This window comes from Colletotrichum destructivum, chromosome 10, assembly GCF_034447905.1.
Source record: "Colletotrichum destructivum chromosome 10, complete sequence".
NCBI classification, from domain to species: domain Eukaryota; kingdom Fungi; phylum Ascomycota; class Sordariomycetes; order Glomerellales; family Glomerellaceae; genus Colletotrichum; species Colletotrichum destructivum.
The window spans coordinates 2,131,472-2,149,556 of record NC_085905.1 but is presented as its reverse complement, the minus strand read 5'-3'; the positions used below and the strand labels follow the sequence as shown (position 1 = coordinate 2,149,556).

The window sequence follows — 18,085 nt, the reverse complement described above, 5'->3', positions numbered from 1 at the left end:
TTCACGACAGGCTTTTACTGCAAAGAACTGTTCAAGTCTTGAATGCTAAAAGCTAGGGGAAATTCTTCGCTAATGTTTACATCTACAGCAAGATATGCTTTCCTTTGATACTTCTAGATGCCAGCAGCCTCGACGTTGTAGTATCCGGGTGGCTTCATAGTGCTGGTTTGCTGCAGGCAGCCATCCTCTCAGGAGGGCTATTTGGGGCTTCAGTAGACGTCAACCTTGGCGGGATTCAGTAGGGCGCGAACCCACGGCGAAATGCCGTACTCCTTGGCAAGAGTCAAGGCGTGTTCGGGGGGGACCCAAACGTTGCCGGCCGTCTCCTCGGGACAGGTGGTGGCAAACGACTTGATGTACTTGCGTTCGACCTCTTCTTCGGAGGCCTCAGCGTAGGGGAAAGTGGCCTTGAACATGCCGCAGGCGGACACAAAGTCGTCGGGGATCCGGCGTAAGAGGAAGTAGTGGTCGGGGCTGGACTTGAAGATGCCGAAGAAGATACCCTTTGGCATGGGCGCGTGGAGATGGACGTATTCGAAAACACCACCTTGGCCCTTTGTAAGGTGCGAGAGGAGCTGTGTTCATTTGAGACTGCGACGCGAGACGAGTTCATTATGTGATGGCCCATCTTCGACCATCAAAGGGTTACGCTTGGCGGGCAGGCGCCGCTCAGGAGCTGTCGCGGAAGGGTTGTCATGCGGAAGAAGCTCCGGGTGGACGGCAGTCGAACAGTTTGCCGCAATGTGGTCCTTCTTGCAAGAGGAGAAAACCTCGCGGTCCTCGTTTTTCACGAAACTGGTGCTAGAAGAGGTGGTCAGGGTTGTTGGCACAGTCTTGCGGTGTAAGGCAAGGCCTGTCTTATGCTCTCCAGCTTGAGCGAGGGTGTAGATAGTCTCAACAACGTCAGACCAGGTGGGTTTCTTACTGTTGATGTAATACCTGTATGTATCCGGCAGGCGAACCTTGAAGTAGTTGAGCAAAAGAATCATCCAGAAGTGGTCAGAGTTTTCACCGCAGATACTAGTGATGCAAGCGCAAAGGTATCAGTGATGGTGAAGAAGAGGAGAAAACCTGGCCCAGCAGCACACTGCCAACAACCTATGTGATAAAAAAGGTTGTAAGATGTACGTGCAGTAGCATTAACGGCATGGGAAGGAAGGCTCTACAAGAGTCATCAAAGTGTAGTGGCACCTTCAACAATAATTAAGTAGGAAGGAACGCAGGATGTTTGCAGGTTCAAGTTGTATGCGAGAAACTAGAAAAACAAAACACCAAAAACATACAACACCAGGTATTCGCTGGTCGTCACCGACCCAACTACTAATCCGGCCCTCATTGGCTTATCTATGGGAGAGCTGACGGGATCCCGAGTTTTCCAATGGGTATGGTCGTATGTGACGGAGACATCGAGAATGGCAGATTATGAAGGTAAGGAAATGTCGATCTGTTTGTTTCCAGGGAGTTGGTTACTCCTGAAATTTCAAGCCGATACTGTCGTAGACTATGACAGGCGTCTTCATAACGTAGAAACTGCCAGACGGACTTGGTGTTCGGGGTTGCCAGCGAAGTCATAAGGGATATCGATGCCGTGGTACACGATTGTTGAGCCGGTGGACAGTCCAAGGAGTGCAAGAGAGACGGACCGATTTGACAACCGGCCAGGTCCCAGCGATTGTGGACGGATCAGCTGGAGTCAGCAGTGGATCAGTATTATAGCCCCCCAAGACGGCACCCGGTGGCATGGAAACTTTACTGTTTTGACACCGATGCCCTTTGTTCACCTATGGTAAAATGATGCATAAATCCCTTTTCTCCGTCTCACGAGGTGCCGCCGAAATTTAGAACACAGCAGCCAACGCGCTGGCGCCGCAGCGGTTAAAACAACTCCCAGGCGCGGTAATTGTCAAAATAGCCGGAAGAAGTCGAATCGTGTCATAGCGTTCTTACGGAGTTTCTGACTGCGCAAGTTCCTGCTTCGGCAACGGAACAAGAGATTGCACACACTGTTTATCTGTTAGAATTACTTGGCAGCCCCAGTTGAGCGCCATGGTAACATGTTTGAGTGTAGGATAGTTCTTGGAAATAGCTTTCGATCTGTGTTTGCTAGTATCTAGTATGCGTGACTGCCAATAATCTCGGTTATCCAATGGAGGTTGAAGTGAGGGCAACGCATATATCCGTCAGGCTGGATCTGTCTGGTGAAACGAGACTCTTGTGAACTACACGGTAATCCTTACAACTTGACTGGCTAGAAATACGGCTACTTAACTCGCTCTTATCTTCGGGGCGACGTTGCATACTTACGTGACGCTAATGGTGTCGAGAGAATGGGCGGCATGGCCTCTAGAAAATGGCCATGGGGTCTGGGTAGCAGGTATCCCAACATTTCTGTTAGCAACAGTCATTGCCTATACATTACACCGAACCCAAAATCACTAGATGCAGCTATAAGGGGCCACTGTGTTGAATCTTTCGAGTCTCCTAAGCTGGTACTTCAAAGACAAGTGAACCAAGACACTTCAATTAGTAAGGAACCAGCAGGTCCGCGACGCTGTTCCACTCGGCGTTGTTGATGAAGGTGTCTCCCCAGACGCAGAAGTACAGCCAGTGGGCCTCGTACGCCTGGAGGAGGTCGGGGAAGGGGGCGCTGCCGACCTCGGTCGCGGCGATGAGCTTCTTGTCCTGGCCGAGGGCGATGAGGTCGTTGTACTGGGTGGTCATAGGCTGCCCGCGAAATAATGTCAGTCACATTGTCAGTCGCATCATGAGAGAGAGAAGAGGAAAGACGTACCCCGTGGCCCTGGGCGTAGACGTCGGCGCTGAGAATGTCCACCGTGTCGTCGCCGGGGTACCAGTCCGCGGCGATGGAGTTCCAGATCCAGACGAGGTTGTTCAGCTGGTGGTGGTTCGTGAGGCGGTCGTACAGCAGGGCCCAGAGCTTCTTGCAGTCGTCGGGCGACTGCGCGCCCCACCAGAACCACTTGCCCTCGGCCTCGTGCAGCGGGCGCCAGAGGACGGGAACGCCGGCGTCCTGCAGGCGCTTGAGCTGGACGGCGATGGCGTCGATGTCGCGGATGATGAGGGTGTAGTTGGCGTTGGTGGTGTCGGCGAGGGCGGTGGCGACGTTGAAGTCGGTGGCGCGCGTGTAGAAGCCGCTCCACCACTTGTTCTCCTCGGTGTCGTAGAGGCCCGTCGGCGCGTTCCAGTGCCAGAGGACCGAGACGATGCCGCCGCGAGCGTGGTGGGTGATGGCCTCCTCGACGGCGGTGCCGACGGTGCCGCGCTCGACGCGGCTCGGGGAGTAGTCCATCAGGTCGACGCTGACGAGGGCCGGCAGCTTGCCGACCTGCTCGCCGATCCAGTTGGAGTAGGAGAGCTCCTGCTGGCCCGAGAGGATTTTCTTGCCGTAGATGGAGCGGAGGTAGGCGTAGAGGGCGTTGGCGTCGGCGTTAGCGTTGGCGTTGACGAGGGCCGTGTTGATGTTGTGAGGCCCGCGGGGCACGGTAGGCGTGAGGGTGATGGAGTCGATGAGGTACCTGCGCGAGGGTTGATTAGTCCGAGAGTTAGTTGGTGATGTGGGACGTATTGTCCTTGGTATCTTGAATGTACTCTTGGGATAGCACTCACCATCCCCAGTGGGTTACGATATCGATCGTGTTGTTGCCCTCGTTGAGCAGCACCTGGCCAGCGTTGGCGGTGGCCCAGGTATCACCGGCAGCCAGGAGCACCTCGCTGGCAGCACCGCCGTTGAGGATGATGTTGGTACGCTTCTCGCCGTAGATGGCGGCATATCGGACGCTGAGGTCGAACAGCTTCTGGCCTTGACCCTGGCAGTCGAGGTTGATGGTGAGCTTGTCGGTGGCGTCCTCAAAGCCGGTCACATAGCCAGTGCCTAGAAGCACAATAGCAGGTTAACTCAGGATGCAACAACTAAGGACGAGACAATCCTGACGTACCCGTGAAGCCGGCCTGGGCCGTGGCAACCGTCGTTCCGGAAAGGACTCCATTCTCGGCCTCGTAGACCTTGGGTCCGGTGCTGCCGATGCAGCTCTGCGAGTACACGCCAGCGGCAAACGCGAGGACGGCACGGAGCGAAAGCGCCGTGGATCTCGCCATGGCTAACGGAAGATCAGCGCTGGGATGCGGCGAGAAAACAAGAAGAAGGAAGAGACGGGAAAAAGATCGACTGAGATGGGGTATCCATCGTCTCGTCGAAGCAGAGGCACGGGTGGACCGGTGGGATATATATACATGTATATATATGCTTATAATTAACCACCATGTATCCGTACAACCATCCGTACAACCCTTTCTCTGCCTGTCTTTGGTCCGCAATTACCCTCCACTCACTTCTCCCTCCCCCCTCTCTCTCTCAATGTGAAGCAACCTCGCCATATGGCCGCAAGGAGGCGACGTCTTTAGATTCCAGGGGCGACGGGGATATAAACTTGCGTCTCCACATCCCCGTCCCTGCTACCCCAAATTGAGCACGTTTTTTCACTGCCGGGAGTCGTGGAGAGTCCCCGTGGCCCGTGGGTGACTTTACGCCCGGGATGACGGAGGGGGCTTGGCTCTCATGAATCTGAAGACGGAGTGTAACGCTCCGCTTGCGGCAAAAGGGGCAACTCGCCGGCTTAAGGGGGAAACCTCGCAGGGGGAGGCTCCGTCTCGGTAGTGTACTTCTCTTGGCCAACTGCCGGGATAGATGGTGGGGAGCAAATGGTGTAGTGTATACCGTCCCCGTGATTTGCGGACAAATTCCACATGACGAGATGGCAACACTGGGCATCAAAGATGCCAGTCGATCACAACTCGTTTGAGTCTACGTCTTCAACCCTTCCGCGGTCTGATGTTTCTCTTGGGGCAAACTCAACCGTGGGTTCATCCGACCTTTGCAGTTCCGCCTCCATGATGGGGGGGGGACTGGGTCGATCACGCAGCCGATGCGATGACCCGCCGCCAAGGGGGTTTACATAAAACATGGTCCGGCCTTGCTCCACGATCCACTTCGGCTTCAATTAGATTCGCGAAAAAAATTGTGTCTTTCTAAGCCAAACCCGCGCACAAGGGCATGATGCCCGCTCCCTCAGGACCGTCTAGATTATCCCACCAAACAGGCCGCAGCCTCAACAACCAGCAGTTGTTAGCCAACTGCCCGGCTAGCTCAATCGGTAGAGCGTGAGACTCTTAATCTCAAGGTTGTGGGTTCGACCCGTAAGTAGACATCTGTCTGTGAACAACAACTCGGAAATCCATTCCTAACAACTCCCAGCCACGTCGGGCTCAATTCCCGTCAGCGATTGGCTTCACTTTTTTTGCCTTTTCTGCGAATGCAAGCTTGTAGCGAGGGGGTTTGTAGGGCATGCTGAAAGTAGGCTAACGAGCAGCATTCACGAATAAGCACACCGCGTGACTGATGGCAAACCCAACCCTTCTCAAGCTCTCAACGCAGTCAGGTCACTCGACATAACTGCCTGAGGGACCTTTACTCTGCCCGCCTTCTGATTTCGACCTCGCGAGTAGAGTCTGGAAACACAAGCATCTGCTTGAACATATTCGGTGGCCTCGGCACCGAGCTCTTGCCGTCACCGCCTTTCAACCGGATGTCGTAGTTAAGCAGCAGCTCGATGAAAATGCACTTGATGATGTAGACCGCAAAGAATCGGCCGGGGCACGCATGCGGTCCGTGGCCAAAGTTGAAGGCCTCCGGCCCGGTGGTCGCCGCCTGGTGCTTCATCTCCCGTCCGGACTGCTCCCGGAGGCGAGCGAAGCGGAAGCCGTCGAACTCGGCGGGCGGAGCGTTGCCAGTGCCCTCGTTGTACTTGGGGCTGAATGTCGTCGAGGAGGAAGAGTTGCTGGAGCTACGTTAGATCCCACTGAGGCCTGGGACACTCTGCTGGGTGTCATGGGATGTGGCTTACTAGACGCCCCATAGAGGGAATGAGATGGCGGTGCCCGCCGGTAGTTTCAGTCCGTCGGAAAAGGTTTGGTCCTTTTGTAGTCTTCTCGCTGTGCCGCCTATATCGACCAGTCATCAGCCCTGCTACATGGTGGCATCCCAAAACGTTCAGAGGGATTCACTGACCGAAGTTCAAGGGGCTTAATCGCTGGCTCTCCTTGATGAAACTGTCCAGCTTCTTCAGTTTGCTGAAAGACACCTTGGAGAGGAAGGGCTTTCCTTCATCGTCGCTCTCCGTGCCGTCCTCGACCATGACCTGCTCGATTTCTTCCCGGAGTGCCTGGATATACTGGGGGCGACTGAGAAGATCATAGAGCGCCTTTACACGAACAAGTGAGCAAAAAACTGCAACCTTTTACCTCCTCGGCGGTGGCGCACTTACAAACGTCGTCGTCATAGACGTGGTGTGAATGGCAGCGAACGACAGCAACATCTGGTTCGTCCCCATGGTCTCCGAGGTCTTTTTTCGGGCAGACAGGTACTTCATCATCCACGACACGAACGCCCCCGGAGCTCCGGGCTTCGCCGGCTTCTCTTCGAGTGCGCTCTCGTTGCGGAGCACCTCGTCCACCAGCGGCTTCATCCGCTCATTGGCCTTTTGGAGCGCACTGCGCATGTGCCGCACCTCGGGGAGGAATGGTAGCACCCACGGCCGGATCCACGGGTTCCAATTCAAGGCCGCCATCCTGCACTTCCCCACGTCCGTCGTGAAGGTGATGGACGCCCGGATCCAACCTTCGTCGCGGCTGAGGGGCAGCCCGACGAAGGCGCGGCCGCTCATCAGCGCCACCATGCGAAGTGCCAGTTGATACGCGTTCAACGCCTTCCATTCTGCCGATTCCTGAAACATCTGCTTCAAGGCGAAGCGGGCCTCCTCTTGGACGGGTCGTAGGATTCCGGACAGGTTCCTTGTCAGGTCGACCCGTACGGACTCGATGATCTCTGGGCGAGACTCTCCGAGGTGGGTGTACTTGCCGACAAAGATGTCGTACAGCTCGGCGGCGAAGGAGAGCTCCGATTCCGGGGCGTGGATCACCTCGTTGTAGAGCTTCATCGGGAGAATCACCCGAGGCGGATCGCAAGGGATGACGAAGGCGGAGTCGGGGTACTGAGCTCGCAACTCTCGGTCAACGGTTGGACTTCTCGACGGTGCTTTTTTTCTCCCCCGGTGCTTTGCTTTTGAGATCTTACCTTTTGATACCCTTCAGCCACCGCCTTCGCCATGCTCTGGTCGGTAGGCGAACCGACGACTGGCAGGTCATATCTCGGTCTGTACTTCTTGCGCAGTCGGCTTACTGAGAGCAATGTCGCCGCAACAGCGACCGGGAACCAAATCTGCCACAGCATATTGTCGATTTTCGTGAACTGAAGGTGGTTTGCGCAGTGGAACAAGAGTCCAGACAATGGGAGCGCGCTTGACCTTTATAGACCCCAGCTAACGATCAAGCGTGCTACCAGGGGAGCACGAAAGCTCAGCTCCGAGTTGCGGAGAGATCGGACTTTTAAGAGACGCAATCTGAACCTTAGTCGTCGTACCAAGTCAAGTCCCCAACTAACGCACGCAAGCTCAGCTCCAAATAGCGGAGAGATCGGGCTTTCAAGAGACGCCAATGGAAACTTAGTCGTCGTACAAAGTCCCCGCTCATGGAACAATGATCTGCACGAGACGAATTTAGACTTCCGCGCCCGTAATCTCTCGAGAGACGAGCCTCTGAGTATCGACGTGTACCAATAAGGAAGAGGCTAATTGAGACATTCTTATCGATTACTCCTTCCGTCATGCAAGATGCCGAAGATGGGGGATACGCAAAGCGCTAGGGATGTTGACTAGGGGTGTTGACGAGCAAGCTTCCCTTTTCAGCTCTTACAAAGATCCACGAGTGCCGATGGCATGGGTGACAGCGGTCATCTTCCATCCAATCATACCATCGCGTGACACAAGGATACGATTAAACTCACGTGTCCGGGATGGTCGGAGGGTATCTGCCACCCTCTGCGCCCTCGAAACGCTCTACATTCGTTGGCATACTGCCGAAGACCCGTGTTGAATTTCATTTTAAGTTGCGGGACTCTCCACCAAGGCCTTGACGCAAAAGAGATGGTGATTGACAACGCATCAAAAGGGGGGGGCAGTTCTTCCAATAGGGGCTGCTCGTACCACCGCTGTTCCATTTCTAAATCTTTCGTTTCCAACTCGCGTGACAGCAACCACTAGATAGAGCACACGTAGTTGGCCTCGCACTTCTCGAGAGTACGGCTTGGGCATTTTTGTGTGGAAAAGATGTTGTAGAATAGTCCGCAGTAAGGTCAAGGACGATGGCGGTACATGACGGACGGCCAACCACTTATCGCTAGTTTGACAATCGATGGAGCTCCAGGGGGAGCGGGGGGACTAAACCACAACCGAAAGTGAGTGACCCTGCGGACCGTTGATTGGTTTACACTGACCCTGGTCGCGTCGAGAAGTGAAAGGAACAGACAATCTTCTGCCACTGTCAAGGAGCGAGACGATTTTCCCCTTTCCCGTCGGCAAGTCCGTCCGCAGGGTTCCTGTTGCTCAGAGCGACGTAACTGTTTATGGACGGGCGTTGTGAGCGGGAGTTTGTCCGCTCTTGCGGGCGCCGATCAGTATTAGACACGACCTTTCTACTAACCTTGGCAGAGTTCGTCAAATTTTATAATCCTGTGGAGCCAAGACCTAAAGTTCAGGTTGCGCTCAAGACTTGCTTAGCACAAGCGGGAGAGAAGAGTGTTTTCAAGCAGGGGAAGTAATGTTTGGCCGACCAACGCATAGCGTCTGAAAGTTATACAAGCAAATGCAATGTCATTGACTGTCGAATTGAAAAGCTCTTCCGAGGGAAGCCGTGAGATCTGTCTGCAATGAAACTCGAAATGCACATCAGAGGAGATGGTTGAAGAAACGCGAGGGTTCATGAGCCAAAAAGAGAGACAAACCTATGAACCGTTTTGGAAGCATTTCAAAATTTCCATTTTTTATTTATTTACTTTGCTTTGTTAATGTCTTTACAAACATTAGCTTGAAAAATTGCAATTGATTGACAGCAAGACTTTTTACGCGGTGTAATCCTCTCTATAGCTAGGAAAACAAACGGGTTTGCTTGCCTTTCCACTATGGGAGGTCTACCAACACACATCTAGGCGAGGCCAGGGCTTTGGAAACGAAAGTTTCCGCTGCCCATTAATCGATGGAACAAGTTGTGATATGTGTGGCAAACCACTTGAGATCGACAGTTGAACTTCATGGAGTTACCCAAGAAGAAGAAAAGAAGGAGACGGGAATTGTACAATGTCACTCATGTAGAGGAGAAGAGGTAGGCTCTGAGAACCAAGTCTGCTTGCGGCTACCATATCCAACAAGGACATGAAGAGTTGTATGTTGCCTTTCCAAGTAGGGCCCTGTCTCTGAGTGTCTAATGTTGATGCGTCGTGTTCATACAGGGCGGCGTTTTTGCTTCCGTAGATCAATTAATGAAACATAGTCACGAAGTAAAAACAAAGACGACGTCCGGTTGAACGAATGTCGCCATAGCCTTGGTTGGATAGAAAGGATGGACTTGGTTGCCGGTGGGAGCCTACGAGATTACCCAACCGAGCCGCGACCACGTCGGGTACAACTTGCCATCACCAGAATCCTACCCGTTCATTGCATCCAAGAGTGCCCTGAATCACCTAAATCGGCGGCTACTACGAGACGGTGGTCCATGAGGCCACATATGCACAGGAAACGCTGGCACGTGGTTCCATATTGGGGTTGTCGGAAGAGAAGCCGCATCTTCCAATCGGGGAATCTTGGCCCTGCTCGGCAATTTACACGCCTGCATCACTTCTGGCGAACCAGATGCGGGACGCCATTCACGGGACGGGAGCCGGAACGAAAGAGCGTGGCGGGCTGGGCAATCTATCTCACACATCTCACCATCCCGCGTTTCCCCAAATCTGGCTCTCGGCCTTGCCTGATGCGTCGATCCTACCCCAAAGAGGCGTTTCGGATGGAAGACTGCAGTCTTCTTTTTCTCTTCCTGACCCCCCCTGACCACGCCCAGCTGTTGCAATGTGAATAGGGCGCCTTTCGTTCCGTTCCTGACGTGGCGATAGGAGCTCCGTGGTGAAGGAAGCTCCGTGATGGAAGAAACGCCATTGTTGACCGTGTTCATGGCTTTTCAAAACGCTATAAGAAGCAGTAGAGCGGCGGTCGTCTGTATCGATATCAATGTTGCTTCTTATTCCTGTGGTATGCACACAAGCCCGCCGGTCGAGTAGTTGCAACAGCCTTCGTCCATACATACCCGCCACAGCAGCACCCAAGTAACCTGAACTGTCATAATGCATTTCGCTTCCATTCTCACCGTTCTATTCACCCTCGGCACGGCCTCGGCCTACCCCCGTCACGCCGCTAGAGGCCTCCGTCCCCGCTGCACGGGATCGTCAAACCACACGGCCAACCCCTTCGAGGGCAGGAAGCTCTACGCGAACCCGGACTGGGCCGAGAAGCTTGAGGAGACGCACGCCTCCTTCGCGGCCGAGGGCGACGCCGAGAACGCCGCCAAGGTCCGCGCGATCCAGGACATTGGCACCTTTGTCTGGATCTCCAACACGGCGAGCCTGCCCGCCATCGACGCCGCCATCGAGCGCGCGCGCGCGGTACAGGCCGAGACGGGCGAGAAGCAGATCGTCGGCCTCGTGCTGTACAACCTGCCCGACAGGGACTGCAGTGCCGGGGAGAGCGCGGGCGAGTTCAGCAGCGAGGCGGACGGCCTGCGGCTGTACAAGGAGACGTACATCAAGCCGTACGCAGAGAAGCTCGCCGCCGCGCGCGACCTGGCCTTTGCCGTCGTGCTGGAGCCCGACTCCCTCGCCAACCTCGTCACGAACTTGGTAAGTTGCGTCTCTTTGGACTTATTAATGACCGCAAATGCAGCAATTGCTTACTGGTGCTGTCTGCCGTTGTAGCACGTCGAGTTCTGTGCCAAGGCCCAGCCGGTGTACGAGGAGGGCGTCGCGCATGCCATCGCCAGCTTGCAGTTCGACCACGTGAACCTGTATATCGATGCAGCCCATGGAGGGTGGTTGGGCTGGGAACCAAATCTGCTCCCTTGTGAGTATCTGGTGGCCGTAGCAGAGACGTGTTGAAGCTGATATATGTGTGTCAGCGGCCAAGATTTTCGCCAAGGTCGTCCAGAAGGCGGGCAACAACACCAAGATTCGCGGATTCTCCACAAACGTCTCAAACTATGTAAGTAACACCATGCGAAGCAAGCCAAATCTCTGGAAAGCCGGACAGATACACTGACAATTCGGTCAGAACCCGTTTCACGCCAACCCGCGGGCCAACTACACAGAGTGGAGTCCGTCGTGGGACGAGAACCACTACGCGCTCTCCCTGGCCCCCTACCTCGAGGCCGAAGGGCTGCCCTCGCGCTTCATCATCGACCAGGGCCGCGTGTCCAACAGCCGGGAAGAGTGGGGGGAGTGGTGCAACGTCAGCCCGGCCGGGTTCGGCGTGAAGCCCGGCACGCCGGTCAACAACACCCACGTAGACTCGATCGTGTGGGTGAAACCTGGCGGCGAGAGCGACGGACGATGCGGGCTCGAGGGCGCGCCCCGAGCCGGGGTTTGGTTCAACGACTATGTGCGGATGCTCGTGAAGAACGCCGACCCTTCGATCGTGGCGAAGGAGGTCTAGATATCCGGGTCTAGACCCTGGGATGGACCGAGACCGCCAATACCCTGATTTTTGTCAAGGTTTGGCACTTCTTTTTTTGTTTTTGATTGTAGAGACGTACATAGATATGATTCAAAACTCATTGAGGCTTCGGTAACTTATCATGACTCTCCTGGGTGGTCTGTCTCCTTTGCTATCAATGACTCCTAGACTTGAACCCTTGGCAAAATCTCTATCGCGTGGTGATCTTGTACCGTTACACTTTACCACAGCCTCTTCCAGCGAACTCTGGCATCCCTATCAGGAGGCACAGCGGCCGATCCGAAATAATGCTTGTCGTCAACCGGGGGCCGGTCGGACTTGGATCCGTCCTTGCACGTCCACTCGACGAACTCCATGTCGAACCTCGTCACGAGCATGGCAATGGTCAAAATGATCTCTTGCTTTGCGATGAATCGTCCCGGGCAGATTGAAACCCCTCCACCTGAATGCGATGCATACCGTCAGCTTCACTTACTGTTTACAGAGGTAGTACTGACAGTCCAGGGGTTGACTCACCGTACGGAAAGAATTCACTCGGCTTCCCAGCCATGACGAACTGCCTCTTCGCCGTCACGTGGCCCGTCTCCTCCTCATCCAGCCCCTCGGCCTGCTTCACGTGCCTAGCTGCCCAGAACTCCGTGGCTGGATGCTCCTCGTGACCCCAGACCTGCTCGTCGAAGTGCATCAGGTTCGTCGGAGCCTGGATGAGCGACCCCTTTTCCAGGCGGAAGCCACGGAGCGTAGTCGTCTCGAGGACCTCGCGCGTGATGGCTATGGAGACGTGGAGGCGCATGCACTCAACGTAGACGGACTGCAGCAGAGGCATCGAGACGAGCTTCGCCGCGTCGAAGGAGCGCTCTCCCGTCGCCGGGTCTCGTACCATGGCCTGGAAGGCCTCTTCGCGGACTGCCTCAAGCAGCTCGCGGTCCTGTAGGACCTCCATCATGGCCCACGCTGTCACCGGTATGGTGTTTGCGTTGACGCTGAACATCAGTCAGAGGCCGCCTTTTAACAGCGGTAAAGAAAACTGTTCGCAGAGCGTCGAACTCACCCTAGCACCGAGATCATGTGGAATCCAGCCATGGTTCGCATGGTCATGTCGCTATCCGCCAGCCATTTCAGAAGCAAGCGTATGTAGCGAGACCCGAGAATCGGTTCCCAGTCCGACTCGGCATCGGGCCCATCCCAGTCGAATGTGGCAAACGCCTCCTTTAGAAACTTTTGCGTCATGTCGCTCAGTCTATCGCGTTCCTCGGCGGGCTTGGGATTCATCCACTTGGGAAGACCGTAGACCGCTTGGAACCCGATACTGTCGAACCGCCAGAACTGGTGGATGTAGTCGGGCAACATTTCCAGAATCCGTGTACCACACAGGGAACGGAGCGCGCTCTCGCCCATATCCTTCCTCAGCAGGTCGAACAGCCGGACCGTCGCCCACTCACCCAGAGGCTGCCTCTCCAGGGCCTCGCCGAGAAACCTCGTGTACAGGCCGATCAGGTGGCCTGTGGGGCCGGCCCGGGAGAGGTTGTCGACAGCGAGGTGGTGGGTCTGATACCAGTACCTCCGCTCAGGCGGCAGGTCTTCCCAGCCCGGGGCCGGCGTCTTGGAGACACCCGACTTGTCGTTGATGAACTTGCTAACGTCTTCTTTGGACGAGCCCTGTAGGTTCTTGATCACCATGAGAATGAACTTTTCGTAACTGAAGGTGGACGACGCGCGGAACATGGCCTGTACGCTCTCGCCGCCCTTGATAAGGTATACGCGCATGGGGCCGAGCCAGACTCTGACGACATCGCTGCGCTTCATCGCGTGGCTTGTGAAGACGCAAAAGGTCAGCTTTTCCACATCGCGTCAGAGCACACGGTCACATGGGAGTACCTGACGCGGTCCATCAAAGTCGGCAGATCCGTCATGTATTGGTACGTGTTGCTGATGAACGGCAGGGCCTCCGGGAGAGAGGGCGGGGCATCTTGGCTTGAGCGCTGGGCGACGAGCACGCAGAAAGATGCGAGAACTGCAATAATCGTAACAAGGGGATGGTCAACGGCGAACTGGAACGGGGCAGACGCCGTGACCGTCATGATGGTTTCGAGGGACCGAATGGGGCGTGGAAAGATGCGACTGTGCGGCGTTGCACGGCGGTTGATGCTTGGATGCGGGGTCGATCAAGCTGGAAAAGGGGTTTTTGAGTTGCTTTAAACCCGGATGGAAATCCTCCGGCGGTTTATCTGATTAGCGACAAGGGAGAGGAGATGCAATATGCAGCTGGCTGCGAGTAGTCAGCTTGCATGATCTCGTCCCACTTCGGTTGTCTTGGGTCTGTCTAATCGGTTGTCCGTTTCGGGCTAATACTTGCTTGCTATGTGGACGGGATTGGACAGATCTTAGACAGCTTGATGATGTTCAAATAACCGAAAAAGTTACGCGCGTATGGCCTCCCCATCCCCTCTCACAGAGATAGAGGTTGACGGGAATCTGACTCTACCGAAAAACTCTTATTGGGCTGATTCATCGCAGCTTAGCAAAGAGACTAAAACTCATCAAAAACAAAGCCCTTCAGACTAAGGCAACTCCTCCTCCTTCATCGTCCTCGACATCATCCAGAGCCAGACTTCCCATACTTCCCATCATTGATGCAACATCAGATACGTCAGATACATCACTGATCGTGCCCCATCTTCCATCCAGCGTCAACCTCACCGACGACGTGAGGCTGTCATGGTCCCTGAACGTCGGGTGGACCTTCCGCCTTATCAAGTTTATGGCGTCTTTGCGAATCCTCTGGAGCATCCTGTCCACCATGATCTGTCGACTCTCTTCCCCAAGCTCGCCCTCAGACATGCGGACATCCGGCACCCTCCAGCTGATGTACAGGTTCTCGTGACTGCTTCGGTGCTCCACGCCTGAGCGATGCTCCTCGAAGAAGTACTGGCACAGCCTGCACAGCGGCTTGCTGCTGCCGATGTACACCCACCCGTTGAAGAACCGCTTGGGGGATGTGCCGCCGCTCTTCTCGAGCTTGTTGAGAAGCAGGACCTCGGAGTGGACTATCGGTGCGAAAGTCTTCTTGCCATATTCCTCCCGGATTCTCTGGTCAAGGTTCATCAGTTGGAGCTCCCTTACAAAGCCTCGCAGGGTGGCGATCTCCTGCTCCTTCCGCGTCATCCTGCCGACAATTCCCTCGGCCGTCATGCTCTTCGGGCGTCCCGGCCTTTGTATGGGACGGCTGGAGGGCAGGAACAAGACCCGGGAGTTCGTAAAGAGCTGAGGCCAGTTCTTCCTCGCAAGAAGGAAGAACTCGACGTCCTGCGCGTAGGCCAGGAGTCTGTTCATCATGTGGCGCATCTCAGGCCAGCAGGAAATGAGCCTGTCCCGGAGTCCGCTCTCTCGAATGTGCCGTGCGCGTTGGGCGATACACTCTCCGGCGTCCGAGGCCTTGAGAGCCGTTAGGCTCCGGATGGCCATGTTGCACTCACGGAGATCTGTCCCTCGTAGGCAATACTTTCAGACCAATGATCTCATGGATTTGGAAAAATGTCATCTTACACTGAGGCCCTGTTGTAGACTCATCCCAAGCAAAGTTGATTGAGTTGAGAGTTTCCCTCAAGTGCGTCGAAACTGTGTTGTCTTGTACCAGTTGAGAGTAAGCAAGATTTCGGGTCTGGCTTGGTGATTTGCCTCCACTTTACCTTCCTCGTTGTCTTGAGTTGAGCATATTTTCAAGCATTTCTCCGCTTCAAATCGAAATGCCGCCAAGTACTGTTCAATCCGTTCTCGGTTGAATCCCAAAACGATATCGAGGAAGTCCCTCCGAAGAAGAGACTCATCTTGAGGCAGAGTCGCCCTAGCTGCGCGGTTGAGGATACGCCCGATGTAAAAGGCGGTAATCTGCAACTCCTCCGTGGTCCGCTGGTTCGAGGCGAACCAGTACTCGACGAGATCGGACGTTGTCGCATTGAGCACCATGACAGAAGTGATCGTAGCGCCTTTGTCCCCCTTGACGCTGTCGCATGCGTGGGCGAGCTTGTAGACGAAGGCTTGGAACGTATGCTTCAGGTCCCTGCGGTTGTCGAGCTCGTCGGGGTCGACGTAGCTAGCCTTGTCCTGCATCTCGAGATTCAGAGCCTTGAGCAGGACGAGGGGTTCGTAGAACTTTTGGACAATCCTGAATTTCATCGGAATCGTCTCGGCTGCGGCCATTCAGATTAGAACGATTGCCACGCTGTGGAGGAGTAGCAAAAGGGATGACAGACAGTCTTGGGTCTGCGTTGCCATGTTGGATTTCGTTGATGGACTGCGTGGACTCTTAGCTTGTTGGAACGAAGAAGTCACATTCGTACAAGGAGAAAATCTTCCTCAGTCAAGGTTTTGCAACTCGGCAGCTCGGCCAAAGGACGAGTGCTTCGGTCTCCATTAAGACTGAAGCCAAGGCTAAATGTTGACTCCCCATCGTCGTTCCAGACGTAGACAGTCAACAGACCATCTCATCTCATCAATTGACTGCCCCAACAGATTTTAGGTTAGGTTATCAGCGCAGCCGCTGTGAATCGGCCCAGATCCAAGTGCCCCTCACTCTTAGCCGCGAGCTTTTTCACAAAAGTTTCTGGGCCGGGACAAAGTTTGATACACCTTCACGATATGATAGGCCGAGATCATGATAGGTAAGACTGACGAGCGTTTGAGCTAACGGGTCCAGACTCTGCGATCGGAATTTTGTGACGTTGATTGAAGGTTTGACTTCACGGGTATCTTGTCGATGAGAAGCGGCTTGGCCGGATCCAAAGGTACCCTCTCATGCTCCGGGAGGTCATAGCTGCGCGATGCTGAAATTCATGTATAAGTAATAGAGCACTGCCCACCCCGAATACCATCAAAGATTTGTGTCCATGCATCATTTCTCCGTTTCCTGACTAAGACCTTGTTTTGACTTCTCAAGAGAATCAAGAACGACGCGTTTTGCTCACCTTTAGTGACAGCTCCCGCGATGGAGTTCACAGCTGAGCTGAATGACCTGGACGGGGAGAATTACTTTGTCGACCTTTGGCACGATCTACTTGAAGCTGGTAATTCCCAGAGCACCATTGACCATCGTTTCAGAGAGCTAAGAGGCTCGCAGACAATTCCGTCAACGACTTCCATGGCCAAACTCCAGAGCTTTTCTCTCCGTTTCTCCTAGATGGGGTTGAAATGGCCAATTTCGAAGCATATCTGATGCTGAACGGGAGCCCAATCGATTCAACGGACCTCACGATTCCAAGTGATGGCACCCTGCTTGTACCTTCTCCCGAAAATAATGTCATTGATATCCAAAACGGGACCGCTTTAGAGATTGGAGCGGATGTCTTTGACGTACTTTTAACCTCTCTCGACGAACCAAATGCGATGACTTAGTCGTCAAATTCAACACATGCCTTCGGCCTCTATTCCCACGACCGTGGGTTGGCTGAATCCTGTGCTGGTTCGGACAATGATCTTGAAACCTCGACGTTTCAGCTCCAATCGGGCGACCCTGGAAGCGCCTTCTTGGATCCCTTCGTTTTCTCGGGTATCGTCACCATCAGTTCCTAGTCTAGGAAGTCTGGCTAAACATGTCTCAAGAGCTCTACCCAGGTTACGCTTACTGCGTGGTTCATGAACGACTGTACAAGCTTGGGGACCAGTTCAGGTTCGTCTTTCGATTCCACCTTGTCATGGGAGACTGCGTCTACTAACACAGGTCCAAAGGCGGCACCAAACGCGCCATCAACTGCCTGCTCAATGTGGCAAGTGCCCAAAGCGATTCCCATCTCCCAAGGAATGTAATGAGCACTCCTATCGGTACCACCTGAAGTGGGCCAAGGAGAAAAAAATACCCGACCCACGTCGACGATGCTTGAAATGTGGACAGAAACTTGCCAAGTCTTCCTACATAAAGAAGCACCTGAAGCGCAAGCCGTCATGTAATGCGGTGCTAGGGGGACTGCCCACGAAGAGTCAGACCAGAATGCTTTCTGACTCGGAGCAAGATTGAATTCCAAACACTCAATTGCGTTTTCACCCTCTTTTTCTTCCGTCTGTCTCTGAGTCTGTCGTTTTAGGCGTTAAGGTTGGTTTAGTTTGGCACAAACTGGGAAAGCTCAATTATTCCATAACTGTAGATCTTCAACCGCTTTGGATGGTATGAGTTTGACAATCTTCGGCAACTAGTCTCATTGTATGAAGCTCTGAAGTTATATCGTCAAGTTTATGCAGTCAGATTCCAGGACGTAAGGCCGACAAAAACATTGCTATCTACACTACAGCTATTCAACAGCACCAAGGACTCTGAAACTCCGCCAGTCCCAGTTCGCAACGAAAAGGAATACAATCATGAATCGAGTCATATGTATTGAAACCAGAAGTTGGTAATATATGCTGAGATA

At 54.2% G+C, this 18,085-nt stretch overlaps 6 protein-coding genes across 6 annotated transcripts; 1 reads left to right on the top strand and 5 right to left on the bottom strand.

Moving 5' to 3' along the window:
• Nucleotides 1-209: 209 nt before the first annotated feature.
• Nucleotides 210-989, bottom strand: CDEST_14938 (Putative bouquet formation protein; the record flags this gene model as incomplete). Its single annotated transcript, XM_062931094.1, has 2 exons — nt 210-547; nt 593-989. 2 exons carry the CDS (start codon nt 987-989, stop codon nt 210-212), a joined length of 735 nt encoding a protein of 244 aa, XP_062787145.1.
• A 1,007-nt stretch (nt 990-1,996) lies between these two features.
• CDEST_14937 (Putative glycoside hydrolase family 26, carbohydrate binding module family 6) lies at nt 1,997-4,197 on the bottom strand. The gene is made up of 4 exons (XM_062931093.1): nt 3,957-4,197; nt 3,628-3,892; nt 2,792-3,536; nt 1,997-2,724 (listed from the first exon to the last, which is right to left on the bottom strand). Exons 1-4 carry the CDS (start codon nt 4,114-4,116, stop codon nt 2,524-2,526), a joined length of 1,371 nt encoding a protein of 456 aa, XP_062787144.1. The 5' UTR covers nt 4,117-4,197; the 3' UTR covers nt 1,997-2,523.
• An 811-nt stretch (nt 4,198-5,008) lies between these two features.
• Nucleotides 5,009-7,509, bottom strand: CDEST_14936 (Putative cytochrome P450). Its single transcript, XM_062931092.1, has 6 exons — nt 7,151-7,509; nt 6,342-7,067; nt 6,086-6,278; nt 5,922-6,018; nt 5,273-5,855; nt 5,009-5,214 (listed from the first exon to the last, which is right to left on the bottom strand). Exons 1-5 carry the CDS (start codon nt 7,304-7,306, stop codon nt 5,486-5,488), a joined length of 1,542 nt encoding a protein of 513 aa, XP_062787143.1. The 5' UTR covers nt 7,307-7,509; the 3' UTR covers nt 5,009-5,214; nt 5,273-5,485.
• Nucleotides 7,510-10,203: 2,694 nt separating this feature from the next.
• CDEST_14935 (Putative glycoside hydrolase, family 6, 1, 4-beta cellobiohydrolase) lies at nt 10,204-11,793 on the top strand. Its single transcript, XM_062931091.1, has 4 exons — nt 10,204-10,855; nt 10,931-11,075; nt 11,131-11,213; nt 11,283-11,793. Exons 1-4 carry the CDS (start codon nt 10,304-10,306, stop codon nt 11,661-11,663), a joined length of 1,161 nt encoding a protein of 386 aa, XP_062787142.1. The 5' UTR covers nt 10,204-10,303; the 3' UTR covers nt 11,664-11,793.
• A 1-nt stretch (nt 11,794) lies between these two features.
• On the bottom strand, nt 11,795-13,836 carry CDEST_14934 (Putative cytochrome P450). The gene is made up of 4 exons (XM_062931090.1): nt 13,563-13,836; nt 12,736-13,497; nt 12,201-12,667; nt 11,795-12,126 (listed from the first exon to the last, which is right to left on the bottom strand). The coding sequence occupies exons 1-4, from the start codon at nt 13,763-13,765 to the stop codon at nt 11,906-11,908; spliced, it is 1,653 nt and encodes a 550-aa protein (XP_062787141.1). The 5' UTR covers nt 13,766-13,836; the 3' UTR covers nt 11,795-11,905.
• A 404-nt stretch (nt 13,837-14,240) lies between these two features.
• Nucleotides 14,241-15,884, bottom strand: CDEST_14933 (uncharacterized protein; the record flags this gene model as incomplete). The annotated part of the gene is made up of 2 exons (XM_062931089.1): nt 14,241-15,166; nt 15,374-15,884. 2 exons carry the CDS (start codon nt 15,882-15,884, stop codon nt 14,241-14,243), a joined length of 1,437 nt encoding a protein of 478 aa, XP_062787140.1.
• Nucleotides 15,885-18,085: the final 2,201 nt, after the last annotated feature.

Coding starts and splice junctions, on each gene's coding strand:
- CDEST_14937 (XM_062931093.1), bottom strand. CDS start 4,116: ATGGCGAGATCCACGGCGCTTTCGCTCCGTGCCGTCCTCGCGTTTGCC. Junction 3,537..3,627: donor ATCGTAACCCACTGGGGATG/GTGAGTGCTATC, acceptor ACCCTCGCGCAG/GTACCTCATCGACTCCATCA. Junction 2,725..2,791: donor TCTACGCCCAGGGCCACGGG/GTACGTCTTTCC, acceptor TTTCGCGGGCAG/CCTATGACCACCCAGTACAA.
- CDEST_14936 (XM_062931092.1), bottom strand. CDS start 7,306: ATGCTGTGGCAGATTTGGTTCCCGGTCGCTGTTGCGGCGACATTGCTC. Junction 6,019..6,085: donor ATTAAGCCCCTTGAACTTCG/GTCAGTGAATCC, acceptor TGGTCGATATAG/GCGGCACAGCGAGAAGACTA. Junction 5,856..5,921: donor TTCCCTCTATGGGGCGTCTA/GTAAGCCACATC, acceptor ACGTAGCTCCAG/CAACTCTTCCTCCTCGACGA.
- CDEST_14935 (XM_062931091.1), top strand. CDS start 10,304: ATGCATTTCGCTTCCATTCTCACCGTTCTATTCACCCTCGGCACGGCC. Junction 10,856..10,930: donor CCAACCTCGTCACGAACTTG/GTAAGTTGCGTC, acceptor CTGCCGTTGTAG/CACGTCGAGTTCTGTGCCAA. Junction 11,076..11,130: donor GGAACCAAATCTGCTCCCTT/GTGAGTATCTGG, acceptor TATGTGTGTCAG/CGGCCAAGATTTTCGCCAAG.
- CDEST_14934 (XM_062931090.1), bottom strand. CDS start 13,765: ATGACGGTCACGGCGTCTGCCCCGTTCCAGTTCGCCGTTGACCATCCC. Junction 13,498..13,562: donor ACTTTGATGGACCGCGTCAG/GTACTCCCATGT, acceptor CGTCTTCACAAG/CCACGCGATGAAGCGCAGCG. Junction 12,668..12,735: donor CACATGATCTCGGTGCTAGG/GTGAGTTCGACG, acceptor ACTGATGTTCAG/CGTCAACGCAAACACCATAC.